At 44.5% G+C, this 27648-nt stretch overlaps 1 protein-coding gene across 2 annotated transcripts in view; it reads right to left on the reverse strand.

Moving 5' to 3' along the window:
* The window catches only part of PECAM1 (platelet and endothelial cell adhesion molecule 1), an 86468-nt gene that overhangs the window by 23053 nt on the left and 35767 nt on the right, over positions 1 to 27648 (reverse strand). For both annotated transcript variants that reach the window (XM_053570789.1, XM_053570788.1), the window contains 8 exons: positions 19548 to 19853; positions 18150 to 18425; positions 13485 to 13733; positions 9424 to 9699; positions 5432 to 5713; positions 4244 to 4351; positions 2876 to 2903; positions 1533 to 1606 (listed from right to left, as the gene is read on the reverse strand). In XM_053570789.1, coding sequence (XP_053426764.1) covers positions 1533 to 1606; positions 2876 to 2903; positions 4244 to 4351; positions 5432 to 5713; positions 9424 to 9699; positions 13485 to 13733; positions 18150 to 18425; positions 19548 to 19853 — 1599 coding nt within the window. The remainder of the gene's footprint in view (positions 1 to 1532; positions 1607 to 2875; positions 2904 to 4243; positions 4352 to 5431; positions 5714 to 9423; positions 9700 to 13484; positions 13734 to 18149; positions 18426 to 19547; positions 19854 to 27648) is intronic.

A 27648-nucleotide genomic window follows, 5' to 3' on the forward strand; every position in this document is an offset into this window, starting at 1 on the left:
ACCTCAAACTCTTGGACTCAAGATATCCCTTTGCCTCAGCCTCCTGAATAGCTGGGACTATAGGTGCTAGGCGCAACACCCCACTAGTTGTTCTATTTTTTTTAAAAGACTGGGTGTCACTCTTGCTCAGGCTGGTCTTGAACTCCTAAGCTCAGGTGATCCATCCACCTCAGCCTCCCAGAGTGCTAGGATTACAGGTGTGAGCCACCTAGCCAAGCCTGGGATAGGACTTTTTGTGTGAAATAATTATAGCTCCCTCTGGGAAGTAAGTAGCATCCAGCTAAAATACTTGAGCAATTTTCTTACAGACATAAGGAGATTAAAGAGCTCTGAGGACTGGCTACTTGCTCTCCTGAGCTGACCCTGGAGCTGTGATGGACCCCACAACCAGGTATTCCTTCTTGGAACATTTTTTTTTTTTTTTTTTTTTGGTTTTTGGCCGGGACTAGGTTTGGGATATGGGACCGGTGCCCTACTCCTTGAGCCATAGGTGCCGCCCGGAACTTTTTTTTTTTTTTTAACTTACTGGATTGTTTTTATTATTAAATCATAGCTGTGTACATTAATGCTTACTGGATTTTGAACGACTCTTGAAAATAATTAATGATCTTTAAAATTTTTCCTGGCACACTGGTTGAAAATCACTGTCCTAGATAAACTACTTCATTTTGGTCAGATTAAATACATCTTATGAAGCTCAGGATTCTCCACTGTACCCTAAGATCTATGCTGAATAAAATAACACAGCCTTTGCACTTCTGTAGTGCATTTGGGGTTTTTATTTATTTATTTATATTTATTTATTTTTTTTTATTGTTAGATCATAGCTGTGTACATTAGTGCAATCAAGGGGTACAATGTGCTGGTTTCACATACAATCTGAAATATTCTCATCAAACTGTTCAACGTAGCCTTCATGGCATTTTCTTAGTTATTGTATGTAGACATTTGTATTCTGCCTTTAGTAAGTTTCGCCTGTACCCTTCTTGGAACTTTTTTTTTTAATGCCTCTTTACATCTTTAAATTGGCCTCCCTTTGTGGCAAATTTGAAATGCAACTGTCTTGTGCCTGTAATGATCCCTTCTAAGAAGATGTTTGACCAAGGCTGTATTTTGATGCCTGGTCTCTGCCTTCCTGGAGCAGCGTTCCAGTCTTTGCAGGCTCATGAGACATTATGGTTATTCTCCATCTTTCATTCTATAGGAAATTCCAAAAGTGGAGGAATTAGAATAATTTTTTTTTTCTTCAGTTTTTGACCGGGGCCGGGTTTGAACCCACCACCTCTAGTATATGGGCTGGCGCCCTACTCCTTGAGCCATAGGTGCCGCCCAGAATAAAACGTTCTATCTTTCAAGTTCATGATTTAGTAGCTCACCATCCAATGGCTGACAAGATGAAGTGTCCCTCTTGAAGACAGAGAACCCTAACCTGGAAACTCTCACCACACCACTCACAGGTTCTGCTTCTGAGCAGGCCAAGGAAGTGTGTGGCAAGTTGGGAAACATCACAACAGAAGAGATTATGAATTTACCATAATGACTGTTGGCTTCCATATTGGGATCTGACATCTTCTCGTTGTTAGAGTTCAGAAGTGGTGCTGCTGGCCTTAAAATGAAATTTAAAAAGGGAGGGGGAATATGTGTATGTATATACATACTGTATCTGCAAAGAGTTTTTTGGCTCTAACCCCAAACCAACAAAGTCATCAATGGAACATCTTAAGAAAACCAGGAGGAATTTTCAAAAGTGAGGAAAGCTTCACTCTGTCTTTTGAAAAACTATTATATATTAATAATATTTTTCAGCTTTGACATAGCTTAACAAAACTTTTTGCTATTAAAGTAAGTATCATGGCTTGGTGCCCGTAGCTCAGTAGTTAGGGTGCTGACCACATGCACTGGGGCTGGTGGGTTCGAATCCAGCTAGGGCCTGCTAAACAATGACAACTACAACAAAAAAATAGCTGGGCATTGTGGTGGCTACTTGGGAGGCTGAGGCAAGAGAATCACTTGAGCCCAAGAGTTTGAGGTTGCTGTGAGCTGTGACGCCACGGCGCTCTACCGAGGGCGACATAGTGAGACTCTGTCTCAAAAAAAAAAAAAAAAGTATCAGGACAGAACCAAAGGAATCCTTTATTAGGTCACTCTCAATTCACTCTCCTGAATTCCTCATCCTATGCTACTGTTTCTCTCAAGAACACAGCAATCTTTTCTATATTTTTGGATTTTGGATTTCAAAAACAGTAATGTTAGTAAAAACATTTTTTAAAAGGCCACCTCTTAGCTTGGTGCCTGTAAAAAGGTGCCAGCCACATACACCGATGCTGGTGGTTTGAATCCAGCCCAGGCCCGCCAAACAATGACAACTATAACCAAAAAATAACTGGGTACTGTGGTAGGCACCTGTAGTCCCAGCTACTTGGGAGGCTGAGGCAAGAGGATTGCTTAAGCCCAAGAGTTTTAGGTTGCTGTGAGCAGTGATGCCACAGCACTCTACCCAGGGAGACAGCTTGAGACTCTGTCTCAAAAAATAAAAAAAAAATAAAAAAATAAAAGGCCAACTCTATTTTGCAGATAAGTAAATTTTGAAAATATTATCTACTACCATTATAATTTCATAAGGAACAGGATTTCACAAGTAATTGTGTAGGAAGCACATGGTATCAGAATAAAGACCATTCATTCTCTCCTACAAAAGGACAGTTGGCAACCTTCCACCTAAACACACACACACACACCAGGAAGGCTCACGTTTTTCTGTGCTAAAGAAACTTCTGAGCCAAGAACTGCTAAAGACTTCCTAATGACTAGAATCTCCCTCCAGACATGTCCACCTGGCCCACAAAGTGGCCAAACCCTCTACAATTACACTCACCTGGACATCTCCACGGGCCTCTGCTTGGCTTTAAAAAAAGTAGAAGAAAAACCAAAGTTACTATAAGGTATTCAACATCCACACCAGATAGAAACACTCATTTCAACTACATTTGACTTTCCTGAAGATGGACTACCCATACAAAGAAAAGAAAGCCAAGTATGTTCATCCTTTAAAAAAAAAAGGCAAAGAGAGAAAAGAGGTGTTCTCTTGGTCTTATGCCATGAGATATCACATCATTTCCCCAGAAATGTGACATCTTGACTATTTTGGCCAGAAGTGGCTTTTGTTACGGAATGTGATGGAGAAGGGGACAACAATATAGGAACCAGATTAGCCAGAAGAGGAGGCAGCTATCTCTTTGATTCTAGGTAATTCCAAAAAGTAAAGGCTAAAGCAATTCCTGTGCCTTTAACGCCAAGCTGGCCTGAGACCAATGCCAGGGTTGGTTCTAGAGCCTGTCTTTCCTGGGGGGAGGCAGCTTTCCTGCTTGAGAAAAAAATGCAGGACCCATATTCGTCACACCTTCTCCCTCTGTCCTAGGTAGCAGCACCAGACGTGCCAAAAGAACCCATCTTATCCCTCAGAAAATTTTGCAGCACTTACTTGTACTGTGCCGTTTTCCTTGAGTCTGGGAGAGCTGACTGATCCCTGAGTGTCACTGTGCGGTCCTAGCTTTCCATCTATGCTTGGCTAACCCCAAGCACCGGGTAGATGGAAGGCATCGCACAATGGCAGGTTAAACAGGAGGCATTCCGGCCGGGCGTGGTGGCTCACGCCTGTAGTCCCAGCGCTGTGGGAGGCCGAGGTGGGTGGATTGCCTGAGCTCAGAGGTTTAAGACCAGTATGAGCAGCAGTGAGCCAGAGTAAGACCCCGTCTCTACTAACAACATCAAAAACAGCCAGCACCGCCAGAGGAAGAAGAAAATCAACAAAAAAGGAGTACTTTAAACAAAGAAGAATGAACAAGCACACTGAAATTAAAAATTAAAAAAAATTAAAAAGAAAAAAACAAAATAGTAGGCATTCCGTGTGTGTGAGTGTGTTTCCGTGACACTCACACCCTGCTCTACTAATTACAGGACCAGGTGTGGCTAACCCCATAGAAATGGCTTCTTCAGACCTCATGAAGATGCAACTTTTTCCAAAATCCTTCTTTTCTGGCTCGCCTACCTAGAAAACTCATTACTTTTATTTTTGCCTAGCTGAATACAGAGGCAACACAAGTTCCATGCCCACCAAAGCCAAAATCTTTGCTTAGCAAGATGATACCCCTGAAGAGAGAAATTAGTTACATCTCCTCAGCTCCCACTGGGAAGCTAACGCACCACACAACCTCTCCGAATAGAAGGACAGAACTATGCTCACCCTTGGCTTTCCTCAGAAAATAGCATTTGGCCCCAACTATCAAGGTGGCAATTATCACTCCGATGACAATGACTGCAATTAGTCCTTTCTTCCACGGGGCAAGAAAGACTAGAAAGGAAAAAAAAAAATTTTTTTTTAAATATATAGATTCTTCCTTTGTTAGCAAGAAATAATATCAGGCTGATGCAACAAGTAAGACTGATTTTTCCGGCTTGTATCTGGCATTTTACCCATCTACCTCTGTGGGACTCCACTCACAGCTGGTATAGAAATGGTTGTTTCTGCTGCAAACCCATGTCAGCTGTGCTTTTCAAGGAGGGAACAGACCAGCTTTGCTAGAGTAGACTCGTTTTTGGAGCAGGGATTCAGCCCTCCTCCCTCTCTAGGAAACTCCCTCTATCCACACAGGCGGGCTGCCCTAACCACGCCCATTCTGCAGGACCCAGTCCCCTTGGCCACAGATGGTCCAGGAATGGGAGTTTGACCCAAGGTGAGTCGATTGGTGCCTCTCTGCCAAGAATTTGGAATTGGGAGCTGGGTGTGGTGGCTCATGCCTGTGATTCTAGCATTTTGAGAGTCCAAGGGGGGTGGATTGCTTGAGCTCAGGAGTTTGAGACCAGCCTAAACAAGAGTGAGACCCCTCCCATCTCTGAAAAAAGAATTTGTGATTGGAACCATGTGAACTGCTTTCAGTTCCTTATAATAAGTTCCTCGGTTCCTCTTTTTACTTACATGAATTAGAGTAAAACACTTCCTTATAATATTCAATTCCTCTTTATTTATTTTTTTGAGATAGAGTCTCCCACGGGAGAGTGCCGTGGCATTATAGCTCACAGTAACCTCATACTCGGGCTTAAGCAATGCTCTTGCCTCAGCCTCCCAAGTAGCTGGGACTACAGGCGCCTGCCACAACGCTCGGCTATTGTTTAGAGATGGGGTCTTGCTCTTGCTCTAGTCTCCAACTTGTGAGCTCAGGCGATGCAGGGATTACAGGCGTGGGCCACCACACCCAGCCCATCAATTCCTCTTTCTTAATGTGAGTGGGTTTCTGTCACTTACAAACAAGAGCGTGGAGGACATTGGTGTCTTAATCCTCAGTCACATGAGTTAAACTCCCCCTTCTCACAAGAGAAGAGGCCTTGCCCCGTGGAGCCCACACTGTGCCACGGTGCTGAGACCCTGACTCACCTCTGACCGGCAGTGTGTTGCTTGGAGGCACATTTCTGTTGGCTCTGTTGAAGGCCGTGCAGTAATACTGTCCCTCCTGCTCCTTGCTAGCCTGCGGCTTGCGCCAAAATGCCTGACTGTCATTTGAGGTCACTTGGTAGAAGGGTTTGCCCTCCTTTTCTCTGTAAAACCTATAGGTGATCGGACCAGACCCTTCATTCACGGAACATCGGAGCACAATTTCCTTCCCCGATTCCACCGCCTCGTTCAACAGGATGGAAAGCTTGACCTCACTCACTGGGGCTGAAAAGCAGGAAGAGGATTAGCACTGCTGCGCCTAAATATGGAACAGCTGCTGCTGCTTATGGCCAGACGCCTCCTAGGCTCTGACTTGGATGTGGGTTGTGCACTTCCTTGAAGTCATTCCTCTCATCCCACCTTTTTCACGGTTCCTCCCCTGATTAGCCCAAAGGGAGGCCAAGCAACAGATAAGGCTTGTCCTCCCTTGTTCAGTAAATAAAAGACAATAGGGACGCCTCCCTTCAGTCACATCCTCTAGGATCACTGGCCCCTCAGCCGGACGGTAAGATCAACTTCTGTTGGGGTCTGGTGTATGTCTGTGTGAGAGAGAGAGAAAGAGAAATTTCTCTCCCTTTGCTTAGAAAGATGCATGGACTTCCAGATCTTACAAATAACATTGACCCATTGCCTTCTCTAGCCGTCGCCTTGTTTTTCTTCTTTTTCTTTTACATTTTCTTTCTTTCTTTTTTTTTTTTTTTGAAACAGAGCCTCAAGCTGTCACCCTGGGTAGAGTGCTGTAGCATCACAGCTCACAGCAACCTCCAACTCTCAAACTCCTGGGCTCAAGCGATTCTCCTGCCTCTGCCTCCCAAGTAGCTGGGACTACAGGCACCCACCACAAAGCCCGGCTATTTTTTGGTTGCAGCCATCATTGTTGTTTGGCAGGCCCAGGCTGGATTTGAACCCATCAGCTCAGGTGTCTGTGGCTGGCACCTTAGCTGCTTGAGCCACAGGCGCCGAGCCTTTCCTTTGCATTTTCACATTCCCCACTTTCCTGTTACTGCTGAAATCTGACTCCCATCCTCTGCTTCTGATACCACACTTTAATCTCTGGTTTCAAAGAAACTCAAAAGGTTGCTCAATCCCCTGACCATCGCCCTAGAATCCCCTGAAGATGAAATTCAACAGGGGTAGGGCGGCGCCTGTGGCTCAGTGAGTAGGGTGCTAGCCCCATATTCCGAGGGTAGTGGGTTCAAATCTGTCCCTGGCCAAACTGCAACAAAAAATAGCCGGGCGTTGTGACGGGCACTTGTAGTCCCAGCTACTTGGGAGGCTGAGGCAAGAGAATCACCCAAGCCCAAGAGTTGGAGGTTGCTGTGAGCTGTGATGCCATAGTACTCCACTGAGGGTGACAAAGTGAGACTCTGTCTCTTAAAAAAAAAAAAAAAATTCAGCAGGGGTCATTTTACGTCCTGTCTGCCAAACTTGCCCCCTCCCCAGTAGTTCGACCATCCCCAGCCCTTCCTGCTGAGCTCAGCTCTGTCTGGGCTTTCATGCAGCCTCACACCCTGATTCTCTTTCTTCCTCACCCGCCGCCCTTCCTTTTCACTAGTTATTCTTTCTTTTGCGCCCGAAACATGAGCTTTCTGCAAATTCAGTTCTCAGTTTTCCATCTATATTCACCTATACTCATAGCTTCTATTCCTGAACATTTAATACCAAAAACATATAACTCTGTCCAGATTCATTCCCTCCACGTTTCCCTTGTGACCTGGGCATTTCTATCTGGAAGCCCAGCCAGGCTCACTTCCCACAGGTCCAAACAGAACTCGGCCACCTACTCTATCCCCTTCCCTTTCTCTAGCTCTGCACTCCAAAAATCTGATCCTAAAATGTCCTCCCAAGTAGACTTCCCTGCTGGTGGGAGAGTGGACTGGCCACTAGAGGGACATTCTGACTATTGGGTCGCTCTCCTGTGAGCACAAGGGGTGGTAAGACCACGGAGCCAGAGGGTCCACGAAGCCACCAGTCAGAAGCCAGCACCAGACTCAGCAGTGGCCCAGTACAAGGGCAGACTCCCAGAGGGTGGCCCAACCTGACAGCTTTGCTCAGTGTGACTCAGAAGGGGCTTCAGAGCCAGACTGCCTGTCTTCAAATCACGGCCGCATGCCCACTACAGGTGCCCACCACAACGCCTAGCTAGTTTTTTTTATTTTTAGTAGAGACAGGGTCTTGCTCTGGCTCAGGCTGGTCTCAAGCTCCTGAGGTCAAGCAATCCACCAGCCTCAGCCTCCCAGAGTGCTAGGATTATAGACATGAGCCACCATGCCTGGTTTAATATTGTAAATATTAATTGGAATAATTTACTACAGTACTTTGCACAGAGTTGGACACATGATCAGAGGTCAGCAAATGTTAGGCACTAACACTGATCCAATATAACCAATAATTTCCCATGAGTTTCTGCATTAGCCTCTTAAGTATCCTGAGGTCTGAGTTCTCCACCCTTCTCGATCCAGCTGCCAGGTAGAGCTTCCTAAGAACCCATTCTTTTCCATCCTTCCTTCCCTCTGTGGCTCTTCATTGTACACAGGATGATCCTCAACCCCAAGGAATGGCATGTGTTGCCCTTCACAACTGGGCTCAGTGACTGCTGGCCTATACCCAGTGGTTCTCCATGCCCAACCTTTCTCCAGTGACTGCTGGCCTATACCCAGTGGTTCTCCATGCCCAACCTTTCCCCCAGCCATCTGATTTACCCACAGTCTTTAAAAGTGATCCACGGGGCCATTGGCTCCTGTGTCTGCTAGAGATGGCAGGCAGGGCCATCTATGCCCACCATTCTCAAGCCCAGCTCTTCTTCAAAGCTTTCCCACTTACAATAGATACTATCTCCCATGCCCTATCATCGTAAAGATACGCTTTCTGTGACAAGTAAATGTTGCCTCTAACATTTTTTATTTGTACTTATGCTTATTTGTACTGTTACTCAGGTATTTCTCTATTATGTAACCGGGAGGTCTCATGTTTATTAACATATCATTGAAAACTAAGAACATGGGCGGTGCCTGTGGCTCAAGGAGTAGGGTGCCAGCCCCATATACTGGAGGTGGCAGGTTCAAACCCGGCCCTGGTCAAAAACTGCAATATATATATATATATATAATAATTAAAAAAAAGAAAAAACTAAGAATATGTCTTTTTTTTATGTGTCTCTGGCATTGGGTGCTTCCTTTATGGTAATGGTAATTGGAAAAGCATGGCTACTATTAGACTATAGATTAGTAGAAGCAGGAATCTCTGTATCCAATCCATGTCCACACAGCACATGTAGATAAGCAACTTTTTTTTGAAACTGAGTCTCTAAAAAAGAAATTCTTAAACAAGGAGAAAAGGAGGAAGAAGAGGAATCCTTTCTCATCTCCTTCCAAGAGATGCAAAATATCCAAGAGATGAGAGCAATGGCAGACAGAGGCTTAAGGAAAAATATCCGCCCTGAAGACAATGTTTTTCTTGAGTATGAGATTCCCAGATTCTTGAATATCAGCAATCCCATGAGACCACACCTGTCGCGGTCACTGCTGTGTGTTCCACCATGTCAGAGGTGCCCCACCAGGGTCAACAGAAGAGAAGAGCCCTGGTCTATGGTTCTCAGAACCAAGAGATGGCCCTTAGTTCATCTGAAAAGGAGGAATGACTAAGGGAGCCCAAACACATGACTTTAGAGCTTCCTGAGTCAGGACACTTGCACACTGATATGTTAGCACTTTACTTGAAAGATTGTGAAACAACATTACATAGGTCACATCAATAGCCCCCAAATATTTACTGGCCCACAGATGTGCTTTGATGCATGTCTAGCTTATGAACTTTGCTCAAGTACCACCCACTTCCATTATTGTCTCCACAATCCCTGGCCAACCCTAAACCTTCAAAAATGTTAACTAAAGCCCCACACTGACATGATTTCTGCTCATAGCACCACAACTTACCTATCACTTTGACTCTCAGAACATTGCTGAACATTTTGGCCTGGGAATGGCAATTATCCGCAACACACTGGTATGCCACGTCCTCAGTGGGGTTATCTCTGAATACTGCAGGATCATTTGAGTACTCCATATGGCTACCCAAAACTCTATTTGCTTTTAAAAGCTGGTAAGAAATAGGCGAAGTTCCATTTATCGATTGGCAACTGACTTCTATGGTCTGACCTTTTATGACTTCAGACCCCACATCATGAGAGATCCTTGGGTTGGAGAGCATTTCTAGAACAGAGAGAGAAACATCTAAATGCCATTGGAAGTGGGAGAAGAGCATCCCCTAGCCCAAGAGGTTTCCTTCCCCAAAGTCTAGGTTTTGCTTTCTCTTTCACTAACATAATTTCAAATGCCTGCCTGCCTTATCAACCTTCATGAGACTCCTATAAAGCTGTGTATACATAAGTGTGTGTGTGTGTGTGTGTGTGTTGAGAAGGGAGAGGGAAAGAGAAATGCAATAAGCAAGATAAAGAATAACACAAATAGGATGGCACCTGTGGCTCAGTGGGTAGGGTGCTGGCCCCATATACCGAAGGTGGCAGGTTCAAACCTGGCCCAGGCCAAACTGCAACAAAAAAATAGCCAGGCATTGAGGCGGGCACCTGTAGTCCCAGCTATTTGGGAGGCTGAGGCAAGAGAATGGCTTAAGCCCAAGAGTTTGTGGTTGCTATGAGCTGTGACACCACAGCACTCTACCAAGGGCAACAGCTTGAGACTCTGTGTCCAAAAAAAAAAAAAGAATGACACAAATTCCAGAGACCACTTTAAAAAGAAAGAAATAAGAAAGGGTTAAAAAAGAAAAAATTGGAAAAAAGAACAACACAGATTCAAGAAAAACATTACAGAAAAGCATAAGAAAAGTGTAACGGGAATGGCCGGGCGTGGTGGCTCACGCCTATAATCCTTAGCACTCTGGGAGGCTGAGGCCAGTGGATTGCCCTGAGATCAGAGGTTTGAGACCAGCCTGAGCCAAAGCCAGAGTGAGACCCTGTATCTACCCCCAAAACTCCGGGCATTGTGGTGGGCTCCCGTAGTCCCAGCTACTGGGGAGGCTGAGGCAACAGAATCACTTAAGCCCAAGAGTTGGAGGTTGCTATGAGCTGTGATGCCAGAACACTCTACTGAGGGCCACAAAGTGAGACTCTGTCTCAATAAAAATAAATAAATAAATAAATAAATAAATACACTCGGTGCCCATAGCACAGTGGTTACGGCGCCAGCCACATATGCCCAGGGTGGCGGGTTCAAACCTGGCCTGGGCCAGCTAAACAACTGCAACAAAAAAATACTCAGGGGCAGTGCCTGTGGCTCAGTGAGTAGGGCACCGGCCCCATATACCGAGGGTGGTGGGTTTGAACCCAGCCCGGCCAAACTGCAACAAAAAATAGCTGGGCATTGTGGCAGGATCCTGTAGTCCCAGCTACTCGGGAGGCTGAGGCAAGAGAATCGCCTAAGCCCAAGAGCTGGAGGTTGCTGTGAGCTGTGATGCCACAGCACTCTACCAAGGGTGACAGAGTGAAACTCTGTCTCATAAAAAAAAAGGAAAAGAAAAACAAATACTCAGGCATTGTGGCATGCACCTGTAGTCCCAGCTACTTGGGAGGCTGAGGCAAGAGCATTGCTTAAGCCCAAGAGTTTTAGATTGCTGTGAGCTGTGATTCTACAGCACTTTACCGAGGTTGACATAGTGAGACTCTGTCTCAAAAAATATAAATAAAATATAAAAATAAATAAATAAAAAGAAAAGTGTAACAATATGCAAACAGAACATACGATAGAACCTCCAGTAGCTGACTACCTCCCAACATTGACCACCTCCTTAAATGGACCTAATTTTCATAGAGTGGACACACACCATGTGTTCTAAGACACAGTTCCTTATGTTGACCACCTGTCTATGTCGACCAGTTTGTTATAGAGGCTTAGTGCCTTACAGAGGCTCTAGTGCCTCAGCTGCTCCTCGTAGTAAAGAGTCAAAAATTCTTGTCATTATTTAGAGATTAGTTTATTTATAAACCTTATAAAGTGAAATGACCTCTTCCTAAGAACTACAAATGTAACATTTCTGTGTCTCTCTCTTTTTTTTTTTTGAGACAGAGTCTCACTATGTCACCTGGGACTACAGGTAGCTGCCACAATGCCCAACTATTTTTTTTTTTTTTTTTTTGCAGTTATCATTACTGTTTAGACCCGCCAGGCTTGGTGTATGTGGCTGGCACTGTAACCACTGTGCTACAGGCACCGAGCCTCTCTCTCTCTTTTTTTTTTTTTTTTGAGACAATCTCACTCTGCTGCCCAGGCTAGAGTGCTGTGGCATCAGCCTAGCTCAAACTTACCTGTAGTCCCAGCTACTTAGGAGGGTGAGTCAAGAGGATTACTTGAACCCAAGAGTTTTAATTTGCTGTGAGCTGTGACACCACAGCACTCTACCCAGGGTGACTCTGTCTCAAAAAAACCTCAAAAAACTCTTGAGTTCAAGTGTCCTCCTGCCTCAGTTTCCCAAATATCTGGGACTACAGGTGCCCACCACAACACCTGGCATATTTTTCTATTTTGAGTAGACATGGGGTCTCACTCTTGTTCAGTCTGGTCTCAAACCCTTGAGCCAAGAGATTTTCCCACCTTGATCTCCCAGAGTGTTAGGATTATAGGTGTGAGCCGCTGTGTCCAGCCAACAACACTTGTTTCTTTTTTCTTTTCTTCTTTCTTTTTTTTGAGATAGAGTCTCACTTGGTCACCCTTGGTAGAGTGCCGTGGCCTCTTAGCTCACAGCAACCTCAAACTCTTGAGTTCAAGTGCTCCTCCTGCCTCAGCCTCCCAAGTGGCTGGGACTACAGGTGCCCACCACAACACCCAGCTATTTTTAGAGATGGGGTCTTGCTATGGCTCAGGCTGGTCTCGAACCTGTAAGCTCAGGCAATCCACCTGCCTCGGCTTCCCAAGTGCTGGGATTACAGGCGTGAGCCGCTGTGCCCAGCCCAACATTTGTTTCTTGTGTTCATTCTTTCCTTTTGGGTTAGGTGGGTGTCTTGAGAATTGACAACAGGCTAAAAAATCCTGGTTCATTTGAGACTAAAATCTTAGCTGGATAAATCATGAACACAGGTTAAACTGAAGGACCATGACTGAATAATAATAGTGACAATGACAGCTTGCCTGTAGATCTGTTACTTGTTAAGAACTTTGCTACTCAAAGTGCGGTCCATAGGCCAGCAGCATTTCTTGTTAGAGATGCTGAATCAGGCCCCAACCCGACCCACTGAATTAGAACCTATTGTCACATCCTGTATACACATTCAAAGCCTAGAAGTCCAGCTCTTGGTGACTAAATACCTACATTCTGCAACCAGAAGTCTTACCCTTTCAGTTTAGCCAGGATATGAATAAAAACTGGGACTTCAATCTTCTTCTTCTTCTTCTTTTTATTGAGACAGAGTCTTACTTTGTCACCTTTGGTAGAGTGCTGTGGCGTCACAGCTCACAGCTCAACTAATTCTCTTGCCTCAGCCTCCCTAGTAACTGGGACTACAGGCACCTGCTACAATACCTGGCAATTTTTTTTTTTTTTAATTTAGCAGGCCTGGGCCAGGTTTGAACCCACCAGCCCCGGAGCATGTGGCCGGTGCCCTAACCACTGAACTATGGGTGCCCAGCTGACTTAGATCTTCTTAAAGTTTCCTGCTAACTAAGCAGTATTTCCTTTCTGATCTTTCGGGTGGGCACCTGCTCCGTGGCTAGAATCTTGCCCATTCAGAGGCCACATCCATCACATGCAGTCACAATAAAGCTATGAACTTGGTTGTAGCCAGCATTTGCCTTGTACGGCCTCTCTCTTGTGCTTTGAGCAGGAATACTCACTTGCTTCTATTCGGCCTCTCAATGTCACCCTTCTCTCCTTCCTCTGTCTGTGCCTCTGATCTGCCTTCAGACTGAACAGGGTGGCCACTGATTATAAATTCCCTCCCTCCCATTCCAGCCTGGGACGCCCTCCGAGTCGCAGAGGACATACTCACCACACACCACTATCTGCACCATGTCGCTTTCCTTGACCACTTTGTCGATGGCCGCAGTGCAGGTGTACTTTCCGCTGTCCCACTTTGAAGCTATCTTGGTGAAGTTTTGAGCCTGTGACACAATTGTGTCTTCCTTCTTGAGGGTGAAATTAGCTGGAGGTGCTCCTGGGATGGAGCATGACAGGTTCAAGATCTCACCTTGGTCCAGCCGTGCAGAGGAAAATTCCAGCTTTGGCTTGGAAAATAGTTCTGAAAAGCAGTGAGTGGGAATGGAATGAGATGTGTCTGGTCACCACTCTGATGCCCCTTCCTGGAGAGGTCCTCGGCCCGGCTGCTGGTGGCAGAGCCAACTCCCAACTTCCTGCAGAAAGTTTCCCTTTGCTTTTCATACAGCTGATGGCCACACCATTAAAGAGCTAGAGTTTGAGACTGGGCGTGCTGGATCACACCTATAATCCCAGCACTCTAGGACAATGAGGCAGGTGGATTGCCTGAGCTGAGGAGTTCAAGACCAGCCTGAGCAAAAGCAAGATCCTGTCTCTAAAATTAGCTGGGTGTTGTGGCGGGTGCCTATAGTCCCAGCTACACAGGAGGCTGAAGCAAGAGGATTGCTTGAGTCTGAGTGTTTGAGGTTGCTGTGAGCTATGACATCACAGCACTCTACTGACAAAGTGAGACTCTGGGTCCAAAAAAAAAAGAGCTAGAGTTCGTTCTTCTTACTGTCTTGTTAATACAATTTCCTTCCTTCCTTCTTTTCTCAGAATCTTACTTTGTTGGCTTGGTAGGGTGCCGTGGCATCATAACTCATAGCAATCTCAAACTCTTGGGCTCAAGAGATCCTCTTGCCTCAGCTTCCCAAATAGCTGGGCCTACTGATGCCCACCACAGCACTTAACTATTTTTTTTTAGAGATGGGGTCTTGAACTCCTGAGCTCAGGCAATCCAACCGCCTCAGCCTCCCAGAGTACTAGGATTACCGACATGAGCCACTGCTCCCAGCTTAATCCAATTTATTTCACAGACATGGGTTAGAAAAGTTTGGCAACTTGTGAGGCAGCAAGTAATGATTCCCACATTCATTTCATTCCATTATTTCCTGCAGGCTGTCTCTGTGGCGGGCACCTTGAGAGGCATGGGAGGCAGTAAGAGACAGTCCCCAGGGTGGCGCCTGTGGCTCAGTGAGTAGGGCGCCGGCCCCATATGCCAAGGGTGGCGGGCAAGCTGCAACAAAAAAAAAAGAAAAAAAAAAGAGACAATCCCTGACTCCAAACTACTCACATCCAGCAGGCAATTCAGACATGCTTTTTGCAGCAGAGCCCGTAGAAGGACCACTGAGCCAAGCTTGGGAAATCAGGGAAAGGCCTCAAATTTTCTGAGAAAGTATCTAAGGCAAGAGTATCCAGGCTGCTAAAACAAGATGCCATAGAGAGATCTGCTTATGTCTATGAATCCTCAAAGGCGAAGGCTGGTTGGAGGGACCTCTCTGTCCCCAATAAGTCATCCTGATTACACAAAGTACTCAATATATATTGAATTGGTACTTTTTTCTAATGAGGTATTACAAATCCTATCAGTAAAAAATATCATGAGCCATCAAAATATTTGTCACTATCAATAATTAACTAAATTGGTTTGGCGCCCGTAGCACAGTGGTTATGGCACTGGCCACATACACCAAGCCTTGTGGATTTGAATCTGGCCCAGGCCAGCTAAACAACAATGACAACTGCAACAAAAAATAGCCAGGCATTGTGGCAGGCACCTGTAGTCCCAGCTACTTGGGAGGCTGAGGCAAGAGAATTGCTTGAACCCAAGAGTTTGAGGTTGCCGTGAGCTGTTATGTCACAGCACTCTACCAAGGGAACATAGTGAGACTCTGTCTCAAAAAATAAAAAAATAAAAATAAAATGAAATGAAAAAATAATTAACTAAATTGCTAGTACACACTATCAACCAGCAGAACCCAACATGTAGGCCAGCTGGGTGGCTTGGCAGTCTACCCATTATACTGGGGACATTGCTGACAATACACACTATGCTTGACACATATGGGGCTTTTAGTAAATGAGTGAATGAATGACTCTGTGCATGAAAAAACACTTTAACCGGGGAACCAAAAAGTGCTAACTCTCCCTAACCTCAGAGACACCAGCACCCAACATTTATGCAGCAAGCATGTGTTGAATTCCTACGGTGTGTCAGGCGTTGTTCTAGGTATTAAGCAAATAGCCCTAGACAAAGTAGATGGTGTTCCTGCCACAGCAGCTCCCTTACTCATGGCTGAACACACACAATCAACAAACAAGAAAGGTAGAGTGCATTTGTTTTTGGCGATAAATGTTTTAGAGAAAACTAAAGCCAGGTAAGGGGGATAGGAATTCAAAGGAACTTCTAAGCTAATGGGTTTGGAAGTCAAACAGGCTTGGAGGTGACACCTGTTCTGCTACTTGGTAACCCTGAAATCCTAGTGTGAGTTATTAACCTCTCAGTCCCATTTTCCACAACCATAAAGTGGCATCATAATACTTGCCTCCTAGAATTGTTATAAGCATGAAATCAAAGGGTATATAACCCTATCATACAGTGTACAACAAAGAAGAATTGTTACAATTTTTTTCTTTTTTGAGACAATCTTACTCTTTTGCCCTAGGTAGAGTGCCATGGCATTTTAGCTTACTGCTACCTCAAACTCCTGGGCTCAAGTGATCCTCTTGGCTCAACCTCCCAAGTAGCCGGGACTACAAGTCCCTGCCATGACACTTGGCTATTTCTTCTATTTTTAGTAGAGGTGGGGTCTCACTCTTGTTCAAGCTGGTCTCTGAACTGCTGAGCTCAAGCAATCCACCTGCCTTGGCCTCCCACAGTGCTAGGATTATAGGCATGAGCCATCTTGCCCAGTCTAGGAAAGAGTGTTCTTGCTCAGGCTGGTCTCTTAACTCCTGAGCTTAGGTGATCCATCAGCCTCAGCCTCCCAGATTGCTAGGAAAACAGATGTGAGCCACTGCACCCGGTCTATTATTTTTTAGTTTTCTAATGCTTCTTTTCTTCCTTTCTTTCTTTTTTTTTTTTTTTGAGACAGAGTCTCACTTTGTCGCCTTTGGTGGAGTGCTGTAGCATCACAGCTCACAGCAACCTCAAACTCTTGGGGAGTTGGGACTACAGGCACCCACCACAAAGCCTGGCTATTTTTTTTGTTGCAGTTGTCATTGTTGTTTTTAGCTGGCCTGGGCTGGGTTCAAACCCGCCAGCCTCAGTGTATGTGGCCAGCGCCCTACCCACTGAGCTACGGGCGCCGCCTACTAATGCTTTCTTATTCATGACTCTGTCAAAGGACTCATGTCTGGGATCTAGTACAGTGCTTGGCACAGAGGACAGATAAATATAGTAATGGAAATGCTAACATTCATTGAGTGCTCACTCTGTATAAGGCACTGAGCTAAATGCTTACAGCATAGTTATCTCTCTGTCTCTCTCTCTCTTTTTTTTGAGATAGGGTCTCACTCAGTTGCTCAGGCTAGAGTACAATGAAGATGTCATCATGGCTTGTTGCAACTTTATTATTATTATTTTTAGAGACAGAGTCTCACTTTGTCGCCCTTGGTACAGTGCCATGACATCACAGCTCACAGCAACCTCCAGCTTTTGGGCTTAGGCAATTCTCTTGCCTCAGCCTCTCGAGTAGCTGGGACTACAGGCGTCCACCACAACGTCTGGCTATATTTTTGTTGCAGTTTGGCCGGGGCCGGGTTCGAACCCTCCACCCTCGGTATATGAGGCCGGTGTCCTACTCATTGAGCCACAGGCGCTGCCCTCATTGCAACTTTAAATTCCTATACTCGGCTTGGTGCCTATGGCTCAAGCGGCTAAGGCGCCAGCCACATACACCTGAGCTGGCGGGTTTGAATCCAGCCTGGGCCCGCCAAACAACAATGATGGCTACAACCAAAAATAGCCGGGCACTGTGGTGGGCACCTGTAGTCCTAGCTACTAGGGAGGTGGAGGCAGGAGAATTGCTTGAGCCCGGGAGTTGGAGGTTGCTGTGAGCTGTGATGCCACAACATTCTACCCAGGGTGAAAGCTTGAAGCTCTGTCTCAAAAAAAAAAAAAAAAAAAATTCCTATACTCAAGTGATCCTCCTGCCTCAGCCTCCTGAGTACCAGGACTAGCCATGGGGTACACCACTATGCCTGGCTAATTTTTCTATTTTTTTTTTGTAGAGACAGGGCTCATTGTGTTGGCCAGCTTGGTCTCAAACTCTTGGTCTTAAGGGATTTTCCCACCTTGGCGTCCCCCAAGTGCTGAGATTACAGGTATGAGCCACTGGCCCCAGCTCTAATTACTTAATAATTGTAACAACCCTGTGAGGTGAGAGCTATCAATAGCCCCATCTCACAGAGCTGAGGCAAGTTCAATAACTCACTCAAGGTCACAGAAGCAGTCATCGGCAGGGCTGGGATTTGGCACCAGAGCGTGCACGCTCACGCACCCCCCAGACTGCTTTCTTGCTCAGCACTGACTTTTCCCCACAAGCACCAAAGCCCCGCCTGAGCCCGTTCATTCTGACAAGCAGGGAAGAAACTACCAACTCTGCTAGGCCACCCTGGACTCCAACGTGCTAGCTTCTTGGCCCTGCCCTACATCGACCCCCTCATGCCACAGCCCTACCTGTTATGTTGACCACGATGCTGCTGACCTTGGATATGCGGCTGGACTCCACTTTGCACGTGTAGTTGCCGTTGTGCTCCACCAAGGCCATGACTGAGTAGATGGCCTCATTGCCCTGTTTGGTGTTGGCCACAATCACCTTGTCCTTCTGGATTATGATTTCCGGAAACTCCCGAGCCAGGTGTGTCACCTGAATAGTGCACTTAATGAGGAGCTGATCTCCTTCTGTGATCATCCCCATGGGGTTGACATGGAACTTGGGAACAGAGAAGGATTCTACAAGAGAAGAGGACAAGGTGGTTGACTCAGGTTCAAACCTGGGCCGGGGGGGCACCTCCTCCTCTTCTGCTCTTCTTGCTGCTCTCCCTTTTTCCAACTTCTGTTTCTCCTTTTCTCCTAATTAATTAAAAAAAAATCAATCTTTCCCCTCGACAGCCTTAACCTAAGCTGTTCTGACAGCCCCTCCCTTCTTGCTCATTTTTGTATCTTCTGTCATCTTCTTAATTGCAATTCTCTGACTTCTTAGGCTTCCCGAAGGCCAGACCCTTCTTTAGATGATCTCAGAAATAACCGTTGCAGGGCCAGGCGTGATGGCTCACGCCTGTAATCCTAGCACTTTGGGAGGCCAAGGCAGGAAGATCCCTTCAGCTCAGGAGTTCCAGATCAGCCTGAGCAAGTGCAAGATCCCATCGCTTCTAAAAATAGAAAAAACTAGCCGGGCATTGTGGCAAGTGCCCGTAGTCCCAATTATTCAGGAGGCTGAGGCAGGAGGATTACTTGAGCCCAGGAGTTTGGTTGTCGTGAGCTAGATGACGCCATGGCACTTTAGCCTGGGCAACAGAATGAGACTCTATCTCAAAAAATAAAACAAAATACCCTCAATGAATCCCCAACAATAAAAAAATAAATAAATAAAATAAAAAATAAATAAATAAAACAAAAGAAAAAAAAAACTAATCCCCCCACCAAAAAAAGAAAAAAACAAAGCTGAAGACCCAGCCCCTCGTTACTCCCACTTCCCGGTGTCTGGCCTCAATGGCTTAAAGCCGTGGTTTCTGAACTGCAGGTCACACAATGCAGCAAGGTAGCAGTTGAGTCTGGCTAGTGTTTTAAAAAACAGATAGAACAGGATAGGTCAGAAAATACCACAATACATCATACATATTAAGGGTAACAATTGTTGGAGAAACTTTTTTTTGGTAAATTATATGTATTTTAACTGATTCATGGTCAAAAAATCTTGAGAAATACTGATTTAAAAGAGATAAAGAACAGCTCTTAAGTCCTGAGAACAGCAGCCCAGCTAGAAGGCCCCGCCCCGTTCCAGTTCCGGGCTCTTTCTCCCTACACTGAACCAAAATCCACAAAGAATGCAGAGAAGAAGAGCAGGGTTCTGACCCCTCACGGTGACCAGTTCACTCCGGCTGGACTCTGAGATCTCCATGCTGATTCCAGATATGATCCTAGCTTGACATCGGAATATTAAAACGTGGTCCTGCTCCTCAATGGGGAATTCCAGTGTCACAAAATTCTGGTCCCAACAATGCTTCTCTCTTTTCTGCTTGACATATTTGGAATTTAGTTCAAGTTTTTCAATTGTGAAATATATTGGACCCTTTTCCTCTGGGACAGAACAATTGACCATCACAACCCCGCCTTCGATGGCCTCCTTCTTGTCCAGCGTCACCCTGGGAGGGGGCATACCTTTAGGGAAAGAGAAAGTCCATTAGTAGCCGTTTCATCTGGTCACAAGCCTTGCTCAGCTGAGTCACAGTGGTTGACCTATCTGAGTGTTCTTTATTGTTTCCCGAATACTCACTGCTACCTATCAAGTAACTACTGAGCATGTACATGCCCAGCACAGAACCAGATACTTTAAAACAAATATGAAATATGGCTCGGTTCCCAAGGCTCAGTGTTAGGGCTCCAGCCACATGCACTGGGGCTGGCAGGTTCAAACCTAGCCCGAGCCTGCTAAACAACAATGACAAGTACAATAAAAAATAGACAGGCATTGTGGCGGGCGCCTGTAGTTCTAGCTAGTTGGGACTTAAGCCCAAGAGTTTGAGGTTGCTATGAGCTGTGATGCCACAGCACTCTATGGAGGGCATTTCATCATCAGCCGTGACAAAAAATAAACATGTGAAGGAAAAATAGAAAAAAATATATATATATATATTTTAATTTAATATATAAATATATATATAATATATATAATATGCTTAAGATGGGGTTGGTACTTTCAATGGCTAATAATCCCATTGAGAAGATCATACAAACAGACTCCTGACTAACACAGTTTAAAAGAGAAAAAGCAGCCAGGAAGGAACAATCCAAGATGGTTGGGCAGCGCCTGTGGCTCAAAGGAGTAGGGCGTTGGCCCCATATGCCAGAGGTGGTGGGTTCAAACCCAGCCCCAGCCAAAACTGCAAAAAAAAAAAAAAAAAAATCCAAGATGGTGGCCAAGTAACAGCTTCCCTGCAACAGGGCATGGTGAGTCTGGGGAGATAAGACTCCAGACATCTCTGGCTGGTGGGATCTGCCTATAATCATCCCTTTGAGGACACAGGGAGTCAGCAAGGGACTTCTGGACCCCAAGAGGAGGACAAAAACAGTGGAAAACTGGCAAATGGTTGCATGTGTTCGATTGACCTAACCCTGCTGACAGCCGTAAGTACAAGCAGCAGTGAGACTGCAAACCGGAAAGGCCTTACCTGTGAACTGTTTCAGTGTTTTTGGATTTGGCACTCAGTTGAACTGCCTTGGGGAGAGCTTGAGCAGGAGAGCGGAGAACTTGGGCATTGTCTAGGGCCCCAGACTAAGCCGCTGAGCTGGACAGAGCTAATAGTGTTCAGTTGTGGGCCGCAGGGAGCCATTGTGAGAGAACTGCCCCAGCAAGCTCCACCCTCAGGGTTGCAGAGCAAGGATCGGGCAGGAGCTAGTAACCTAGTGACTCAGCAGCCTAAAAGTGGGGACTGAGCTACCTTACAGCCTTAACCCATAGGGGCAGAGTGAGACGGGTTTTGGCACACTGGAGCCTCGGGCTGTTGCCCTGGGTAGAGTGCCGTGGCATCACAGCTCATAGCAACCTCAAACTCCTGGGCTTGGCGCTGTCCAGACCTCCATAAGAGCTGTGCCATGACCCCCGACCTGCGGCCTATACCCGCCAGGTCTCAGCATGCCCTCACCAGGAACTGCGGGAGCTGCACAACCCTGTGTCCTCCCTCCTGTACCCTCCCTGCCTCCACACTGGCCCACTCATCTGGCCAGGGACTCTGGTAGCTGCGTGCCCTCCAGAGCCCTCCCTGCCTCTGCGCAGAGCCCTTCTCCTCCCTCAGAGACTGCTGGACCTTGGGCTCTCTGTGCCAAAGTCACTGGGCGCCAGGCACTCCCAGAACTGTGCGCACCACCTCCTGCTCTGTTGCTGGATCCAGGTGTATCACACTCTGGAGCTGCTTCCACAACCAGAACTCCCTGGCTGGGGCAGCCCCAGTGGAACTACACAGGGTCACTCCCTACAAAGATATGGCAACAATAGAGTGATCCCGCTGGGGTCTAATCCTGGAGAGACACCTCCTCAACTCTGAGGATGGCCAGAGGCAACGGTGAAAAACAATCATGAGGCGAAATCAACAGAAAAACTCTGGCAATATGAATAATCAGAGTAGATCAACTCCCCCAAGGATCAATGGGGCAGACACAGCACAAGATTCCATGCACAAACAAATAGCTGAGATATCAGAAATCGAATTCAGAATCTGGATAGCAAATAAGATTGAATTAGAATTCCAAGCAGTAACCCAAAAGATGTCTCAAGAATTCAACGAATTCAAAGACCAAATGACCAAAGATTTTGACACATTGAGACAAGAAGGTGCAGCCCTCAAAGATCGGAGAAACACAGTAGACTCCCTCAGTAACAGAAAGGAGCAAGCAGAAGAAAGGATTTCTGACATTGAAGACAAAGCTTTTGAACACTCCCAAACTCTCAAAGAGGAAGAGAAATGGAGGGCAAAAACAGATCACTTTCTTAGAGAGCTCTGGGATAATTTGAAGAAAACTAATATTAGTCTTATAGGGATCCTCAAAAGCAACAAAGTGGCTTCACAAGGCACAGAGTCTCTTCTCCATGAGATTATGAAGGAGAACTTTCCAGACATGCCAAGAGATTCTGAAATTCAGATAGCAGACAGTTTCAGAATTCCAACACAACTCAACCCAAATAAGACATCATCCAGACACATCATAATCAATTTCGCTGAAGTTAATATGAAGGAGAAAATTCTGAAAGCAGCCAGACCCAAAAAAAAAAAAAATCACCTACAAGGGCAAGAATATTAGAATAACTGCATGGGTGGTGCCTGTGGCTCAGTCGGTAGGGCACTGGCCCCATATACCGAGGGTGGCGGGTTCAAACCTGGCCCCGGCCAAACTGCAACCAAAAAATAGCTGGGCGTTGTGGCGGGTGCCTGTAGTCCCAGCTACTCGGGAGGCTGAGGCAAGAGAATCACTTAAGCCCAGGAGTTGGAGGTTGCTGTGAGCTGTGTGAGGCCACGGCACTCTACCGAGGGCCATAAAGTGAGACTCTGTCTCTACAAAAAAAAAAAAAAAAGAATAACTGCAGATCTCTCTGCTGAAAACTTTCAAGCTAGAAGAGGATGGTCATCAACTATTAATCTCCTAAAACAAAATAACTTTCAACCCAGGATCCTGTACCCAGCTAAACTGAGTTTCATTTATGACAGAGAAATTAAATACTTCAATGACATTCACATGTTGAACAAATTTGTCACAACTAAGCCAGCTCTCCAGGATATTCTCAGACCTATCCTCCACAAAGACTAGCATAATCCTCCACCACAAAAGTAAACCCACCCAGAAAATTTTGATCAAATTCCAACTTCCACAGTCGCAAAAGGATTAAAAATGTCGACTGGACTCTTGAAAGGCTTATCAATATTCTCAATCAATGTGAATGGTTTAAACTGTCCTCTAAAGAGGCACAGGTTGGCTGACTGGGTACAAAAACTCAAGCCAGATATCTGCTGCATACAAGAATCGCATCTTACATTAAAAGACAAATATAGACTCAAGGTGAAGGGATGGTCATCTATATTCCAAGCAAATGGAAAGCAGAAAAAAGCAGGCATTGCAATCCTATTTGTAGACGCAATAGGCTTTAAACCAACTGAAATAAGGAAGGATAAGGATGGACACTTCATATTTGTTAAAGGTAATACTCAATATGATGAGATTTCAATTATTAATATTTATGCACCCAACCAGGACGCACCTCAATTTATAAGAGAAACTCTAACAGACACGAGCAACTTGATTTCCTCCAGTTCCATAGTAGTTGGAGATTTTAACACCCCTTTAGCAGTGCTGGATAGATCCTCCAAAAAGAAGCTAAGCAAAGAAATTTTAGATCTAAACTTAACCATTCAATATCTGGACTTAACAGCCATCTACAGAACATTTCATCCCAACGAAACTGAACACATTCTTCTCATCAGCCCGCGGAACATACTCCAAAATTGACCATATTCTAGGACACAAATCTAACCTCAGCAAATTTAGAAAAATAGAAATTATTCCTTGCATCTTCTCAGACCATCATAGAATAAAAGTTGAACTCAATAACAACAAGAACCTGCATACCCATACAAAAACATGGAAGCTAAACAACCTTATGCTGAAGGATAGATGGGTTATAGATGAGATTAAGAAGGAAATCACCAAATTTTTGGAACAAAACAACAATCAAGAAACAAATTACCAGAACCTCTGGGATACTGCAAAGGCAGTCCTAAGAGGGAAATTTATAGCACTGCAAGCCTTCCTCAAGAAAACAGAAAGAGAGAAAGTTAATAACTTAACAAGCAACTGGAGAAGGAAGAACACTCCAACCCTAAACCCAGCAGAAGAAAAGAAATAACCAAAATCAGAGCAGAATTAAATGAAATTGAAAACAAAAGAACTATACACCAGATCAATAAATTCAAAAGTTGGTTTTTTGAAAAGATCAACAAAATAGATAAACCTTTGGCCAACCTAACCAGGAAAAAAAGAGTAAAATCTCTAATTTCATCAATCAGAAATGGTAACAATGAAATAACAACAGACCCCCCAGAAATCCAAAAAATCCTTAATGAATACTACAAGAAACTCTACTCTCAGAAATCTGAAAATCTGAAAGAAATCGACCAATACCTGGAAGTATGCCACCTACCAAGACTTAGCCAGAATGAAGTGGAAATGTTGAACAGGCCTATATCAAGTTCTGAAATAGCATCATCTATACAAAATCTCCCTAAACAGAAAAACCCGGGACCAGATGGCTTTACGTCAGAATTCTACCAAACCTTTAAAGAAGAACTAGTACCTATGTTACTAAACCTCTTCCAAAATATAGAAAAAGAAGGAATATTACCCAACACATTCTACAAAGCAAACATCACCTTGATCCCCAAACCAGGGAAAGACCCAACAAGAAAAGAAAATTATAGACCAATATCACTAATGAATATTGATGCTAAAATACTCAATAAGATCCTAACAAACAGAATCCAACAACACATCAAAAAAATTATACACCACGACCAAGTGGGATTTATCCCAGGGTCTCAAGGCTGGTTCAATATACGTAAATCTATAAATGTAATTCAGCACATAAACAAACTAAAAAATAAGGACCATATGATTCTTTCAATTGATGCAGGAAAAGCTTTTGATAATATCCAGCATCCCTTCATGATAAGAACACTTAAGAAAATTGGTATAGAAGGGACATTTCTTAAACTAATAGAGGCCATCTACATCAAACCCACAGCCAAAATCGTATTGAATGGAGTTAAATTGAAATCATTTCCACTTAGATCAGGAACCAGGCAAGGTCGCCCATTTTCTCCATTGCTCTTTAACATTGTAATGGAAGTTTTAGCCATTGCAATTAGGGAAGAAAAGGCGATCAAGTGTATTCACATAGGGTCAGAAGAGATCAAACTTTCACTCTTCGCAGATGATATGATCGTATATCTGGAAAATACTAGGGATTCTACTGCAAAACTTTTAGAAGTGATCAAGGAATATAGCAATGTCTCAGGCTACAAAATCAATACCCATAAATCTGTAGCCTTTATATATACCAATAGTAACCAAGCTGAAAAAACAGTCAGGGACTCTATTCCTTTCACACTAGTGCCAAAGAAGATGAAATATTTGGGAGTATACCTAACAAAGGATGTGAAAGATCTCTACAAAGAGAACTATGAAACTTTAAGAAAAGAAATAGCTGAAGATGTTAACAAATGGAAAAACATACCATGCTCATGGCTAGGAAGAATCAACATTGTTAAAACATCTATACTACCCAAAGCAATATATAATTTTAATGCAATTCCTATTAAAGCTCCATTGTCATATTTTAAAGATCTTGAAAAAATAATATTTTATTTTATATGGAATCAGAAAAAACCTAGAATAGCCAAAACATTACTCAGCAATAAAAACTCAGCAGGAGGAATCATGCTACCAGACCTGAGACTGTACTATAAATCAATAGTGATCAAAACAGCCTGGTATTGGCACAAAAACAGAGAAGTAGATGTCTGGAACAGAATAGAGAACCAAGAGATGAATCCAGCTACTTACCGTTATTTGATCTTTGACAAGCCAATTAAAAATATTCAGTGGGGAAAAGATTCCCTATTTAACAAATGGTGCTGGGTAAACTGGCTGGCAACCTGTAGAAGATTGAAACTGGACCCACACCTTTCACCATAAACTAAGATAGACTCTCACTGGATAAAAGATTTAAACTTAAGACATGAAATTGCACTTTAAGGAAGTGCAGAGAAAACTCTTGAAGGAATCGGCCTGGGTGAATATTTTATGAGGAGGACTCCCCAGGCAATTGAAGCAGTATCAAAAATATACTGTGGCTCAGTGAGTAGGGCGCTGGCCCCATATACCGAGGGTGGCGGGTTCAAACCCAGCCCCAGCTGAATGGCAACCAAAAAATATCCCAGCGTTGTGGCGGGCACCTGTAGTCCCAGCTGCTCGGGAGATTGAGGCAGGAGAATCGCGGAAGAGCTAGAGGTTGCTGTGAGTCCTGTGACATCATGACACTCTACCGAAGGCGGTAAAGTGAGACTCTGTCTCTACAAAAAAAAAAAAAAAATACACTACTGGGACCTGATCAAACTAAAAAGCTTCTGCACAACCAAAAACATAGTAAGTAAAGCAAGCAGACAACCCTCAGAATGGGAGAAAATATTTGCAGGTTATACCTTGATAAAGGTCTAATAACCAGAATCCACAGAGAACTCAAGAAAAGAACACACGATCCCATCTCAGGGTGGGCAAGGGACTTGAAGAGAAACTTCTCTAAAGAAGACAGATGCATGATCTACAAACATATGAAAAAAAGCTCATCATCCTTAATCATCAGAGAAATGCAAATCAAAACTACTTTGAAATATCACCTAAGCCCAGTAAGAGTAGCCCACATAACAAAATCCCAAAACCAGAGATGTTGGTATGGATGTGGAGAAAAGGGCATACTTCTACACTGCTGGTGGGAATTCACACTAATACGTTCCTTCTGGAAGGATGTTTGGAGAATACTTAGATACCTAAAAGTAGACCTGCCATTCGATCCTATAATTCCTTTACTAGGTTTATACCCAGAAGACCAAAAATCACAATATAACAAAGACATCTGTACCAGAATGTTTATTGCAGCCCAATTCATAATTGCTAAGTCATGGAAGAAGCCCAAGTGCCCATCGACCCACGAATGGACTAGCAAATTGTGGGACATGTATACCATGGAATATTATGCAGCCTTAAAGAAAGATGGAGACTTTACCTCTTTCATGTTTACATGGATGGAGCTGGAACATATTCTTCTTAGCAAAGTATCTCAGGAATGGAAGAAAAAGTATCCAATGTACTCAGCTCTACTATGAAGCTAAATTATAGCTTTCACATGAAGGCTATAACCCAACTATAGCACAAGACTATGGGGAAAGGGCCAAGGAAGGGGAAGGGAGGGGGGAGGTATTGGTGGAGGGAGGGCAATGGGTGGAGCCTCATCTATGGTGCATCTTAGAATGGGTACAGGCGGGGGCGGCGCCTGTAGCTCAAGGAGTAGGGCGCCGGTCCCATATGCTGGAGGTGGCGGGTTCAAACCCAGCCCCGGCCGAAAACCACAAAAAAAAAAAAAAAAAAAAGAATGGGTACAGGCGAAACTTACTAAAGGCAGAATACAAATGTCTACATACAATAACTAAGAAAATGCCATGAAGGCTGTGTTGAACAGTTTGATGAGAATATTTCAGATTGTATATGAAACCAGCACATTGTACCCCTTGATTGCACTAATGTACACAGCTGTGATTTAACTATTAAAGAAAAAGAAAAGAAGGGAGTTGGAAATAGAAACATCTTTGCCAACCATCTAGGACTAGATTGATCAAAAAAATACTAATAAAAA

This window comes from Nycticebus coucang, chromosome 18 (assembly GCF_027406575.1).
Source record: "Nycticebus coucang isolate mNycCou1 chromosome 18, mNycCou1.pri, whole genome shotgun sequence".
In the NCBI taxonomy this organism is placed as follows: Eukaryota; Metazoa; Chordata; class Mammalia; order Primates; family Lorisidae; genus Nycticebus; species Nycticebus coucang.